The following is a 3,463-nucleotide window of genomic DNA, read 5'->3' on the forward strand; positions in this document are numbered from 1 at the left end:
CCTCCTAGATATACCTTCACGTAGAATCAAATTCTGAACAAATGTCTGTGGGGATGTGTGTAGACATGATTTTTTTCCACACAATTATCTCAGAACTGGCTGAACCGATTTTGGCCGGATCCGCCTTATTCTGTTCGTTTTGGGGTCCCCTAAGACCCTATTAAATTTTTTTCTGTTTAGTGAAGTACTTTTAAAGTTATGCCATGAAAAAGTTTTTTTTGTGGATACAAAAAAGGGTGATTTTTGCATAACCTCAAAGGCCGGATCTTTTTGCTTACAGCATGCGTATCGCCCGGTTGCCACAACGCTTCAAATGGTAGTCTGCATTCTTCTAGAAAAAGTCTGTATGAATTATGTTGCTGAATAATTTTATTTCTGCAAAGAATTTCACGAACTTTTTACAGCTCATAAAACATTATTTACTTAGACAGATTCACCAAATGGATGGATTTATGAAATTCAAAATGTAAACAAACAACTCGACGCCAACATTTCAAAAAGCATCATGTACAAACCATGCGTTTTGAGAAAAACGCATTCGAATGTTGAGCATCGATTTTCAATTCCCATTTTAATATAAAAGCAAAATAAGATGTTCTAATGATAACAAACGATGAAAAACGTTGCTTTTATTGATACTTGATCATCCAAATTCAATAAAACATTATTTCCGTAATTTTATTTGAGAAAAACAAACATAACTTCTTTTGAAATCACCAACGTCTATATCACTCTGCTGTCATTGAGGGGGACGCTTTTTTATGATTCGTTTTTCTTCGCCGAATGTACATGGCGCTTTGTTCATGTTGCTTTTTTTTCGTCACGAGGTTCATGTAGTCTTTTGTTTGACAGGTTGACAGGGCTATATAAACAGGGACTGCTGATGGCAGAGATTTTGTTTATGTTACTTTATTTAAAATCATGATTAAACAGACTTTGCTGAAGTAACTTTTGCTCATTTTTGGTGGAGAGGTAGCTTATTAGGAGTACTTTCAGAATATGCAATAACTCAGAAAGTGTCAAAATGTACATGATGCCTTTTGAAATGTTACCGTCGAACTATCCGCATCATTTTAAGAGGAAGCGGTACTTGAGATGCTGACGATGTGCACGTACTCCTAATGTTACACTTCGACGTAAATAATTGCTTTTAACATTTCGGATGTAGCGTTTTTGGCTTCCTTACAAACATCCTTACAAACGGTGACGAAGTACACTAGCGCAACGTTAAAAAGCATTTATTAATAAATAGCTTAACGGGAGAAAAAACATTTTTTTTTTGCGTTACGTAATAAAAGAATTTCATAGGACAAATTTAATTTTATGCCACAAATTATCAAAAATCTTACTGAATTTCTAAAATTAATCCTTTAAAAAAGACAATGAGTTATATTTGTGTTAAAGGTTTAATTAAAAGTTTAATTCCTTGATTTTGAAAAGTCTGTAATATGGTATGATTTCTGTATTTCTGGCAAGACTGCTAGAAAGCTGTGTAAACGTCAAACGCGACGATTGTTTGCTTGTGCTGTGGTGCGTGCGCGAAGTGATTTTTTTATGAACACCGTTTTTTTTAATATTTGCAACGATTTTTAAGAAAATTCCGAACCAAAAGTTGCACGAATGTACCGAAATCGGCTTACCTGCAGTCCGCTTACTCAGGTAGGTTCCACTTTAGTTAGCTGCTTGAAAGGTCTAAACCCGCATTTCGTTCGATTTGGGCAATTTTCAGCCGAACAGACTGTCTGCTGCTGGGTGACGATGTTGGTCGACTCGAGGTCACCGGTCAGATCGCCGACGACCGTGATTCCCGCGGACACGGAACCGTTGTTGTCCACGCATATCAAGCTTGAAGTGCTGGATCTGATCTGGCATGAGGACGTTGAAAGTGGTGTCCTCGATGAGGAAACTGCCGATCAACAGTTGCTTCTGAATCGGCTTCTGCCGTTGCGCGTCCAGGGCACCACTTTGAGCGAAATGTTCCGGTATGTACTACCAAAAGTAGCAGCAACTCCAACAACAGCAACAGGCGATTCCGTTGATCCTGTGCCGCCTTACCTTCGATTAGCATGCTTTAACCGACACAACAGTTCGGTACAGAAGCCCTGCTCAACGGACGGACGGAATAACTCTTACATGTTAGTAATAGTACTCTAACAGGCCCGTATACAGGGGGAGCTTTCGGGCTGTAGAACACCCTCCCCTCTTTGGAACTTTTTGCGAGACATATGGGAGAGAAGAAATAAGAAGACAATTTTGCCAATTTTGACCGTTGTGACTCTTTTGATTGGGAGTCTTATAAGGTTCCTATTCAAAATTATTAAGTTTAGTGATTTGAAGTACTTAAAAAAAATTAGCAAACACAAGATTTTGACTCAAATCGACAAGATTGTAAAAAGGATGGTTTTTGAAAAAGAATCCTCTTGCCTACGTTTATTTTCAGAAAGGTATTTGAAAGATCTTATACACACCGAGCCACGTAGCCTAGCGGTAATGCTTCCGAATCGGGTTTAAATTCCGGCTTGGACCTACACAACTGGTGATATTTTTCCTCTTTGATTCGACTGCTTAGTAAAGGGAAGGTTGTGTATCATTACAAGCTGGACCTTACGCCAGACCCTACCCCCCCTCTCATTGTTTTCGATGGGATTTTTTATAGCATTTAAATAAGCCATAAACATAAGAGATCTGATAGCCTAGCATATGTTATTTCTGAAGAACATAATAAAATAGAAGGTTGAAAAAACTATATAAATATGAGGAAGGCACCAACCACCTTAAGGTGGATTAAGTAACGTTTTTTTATGATTTCACTTTACGTTGAAAAAGCCATACGCCATACAAATTGTAGGATCTTTATTCTGAGAAGAAAATAATTACAATTTGGGGAAAATAGGAACACTCACTATTTGATGCTTTTAAAGATTGTCGAAAAAGACCACTTTTTAGCTTTGAAGCAGCCAATGCAAAACATAGTTGGCAGTGTTGCCATTTTTTTCAAACATTTATACAATGTCGAAATTTGTCTGTTCATGAGTAGATCTAAAGAGGTTTTTTTTTTTCAATAATTTGCAGCCTGAAACGGTGATGAGATAGAAATTTGGTGTCAAAAGGACTTTTATGTAAAATTGTACGCCCGATTTGATGGCGTACTCAGAATTCCAAAACAACGTATCTTTCATCGAAAAAAAACACAAAAAAAGTTTTAAAAACTCTACTATTTTCCGTTACTTGACTTTAAAAAAATTTGGAGCATGTCATTTTAAGGGAAATTTAATGTACTTTTCGAATCTACATTGACCCAGAAGGGTCATTTTTTTCATTTAGAACAAAATTTTTTATTTTAAAATTTTGTGTTTTTCTAACTTTGCAGGGTTATTTTTTAGAGTGTAACAATGTTCTACAAAGTTGTAGAGCAGACATTTTTTTTTGTTTTTGTGTGTTTTTTCGATGAAAAATACGTTTT

The 3,463-nt window shown here is 36.5% G+C and overlaps 1 protein-coding gene across 1 annotated transcript; it reads left to right on the forward strand.

The window, feature by feature from the left end:
• Window positions 1-475: 475 nt before the first annotated feature.
• Window positions 476-2,326, forward strand: LOC120412883 (uncharacterized). Its single transcript, XM_039573511.2, has 2 exons — window positions 476-1,659; window positions 1,730-2,326. Exon 2 carries the CDS (start codon window positions 1,759-1,761, stop codon window positions 2,152-2,154), a length of 396 nt encoding a protein of 131 aa, XP_039429445.1. The 5' UTR covers window positions 476-1,659; window positions 1,730-1,758; the 3' UTR covers window positions 2,155-2,326.
• Window positions 2,327-3,463: the final 1,137 nt, after the last annotated feature.

Source organism: Culex pipiens, chromosome 3 (genome assembly GCF_016801865.2).
Source record: "Culex pipiens pallens isolate TS chromosome 3, TS_CPP_V2, whole genome shotgun sequence".
Classification (NCBI taxonomy): Eukaryota; Metazoa; Arthropoda; class Insecta; order Diptera; family Culicidae; genus Culex; species Culex pipiens.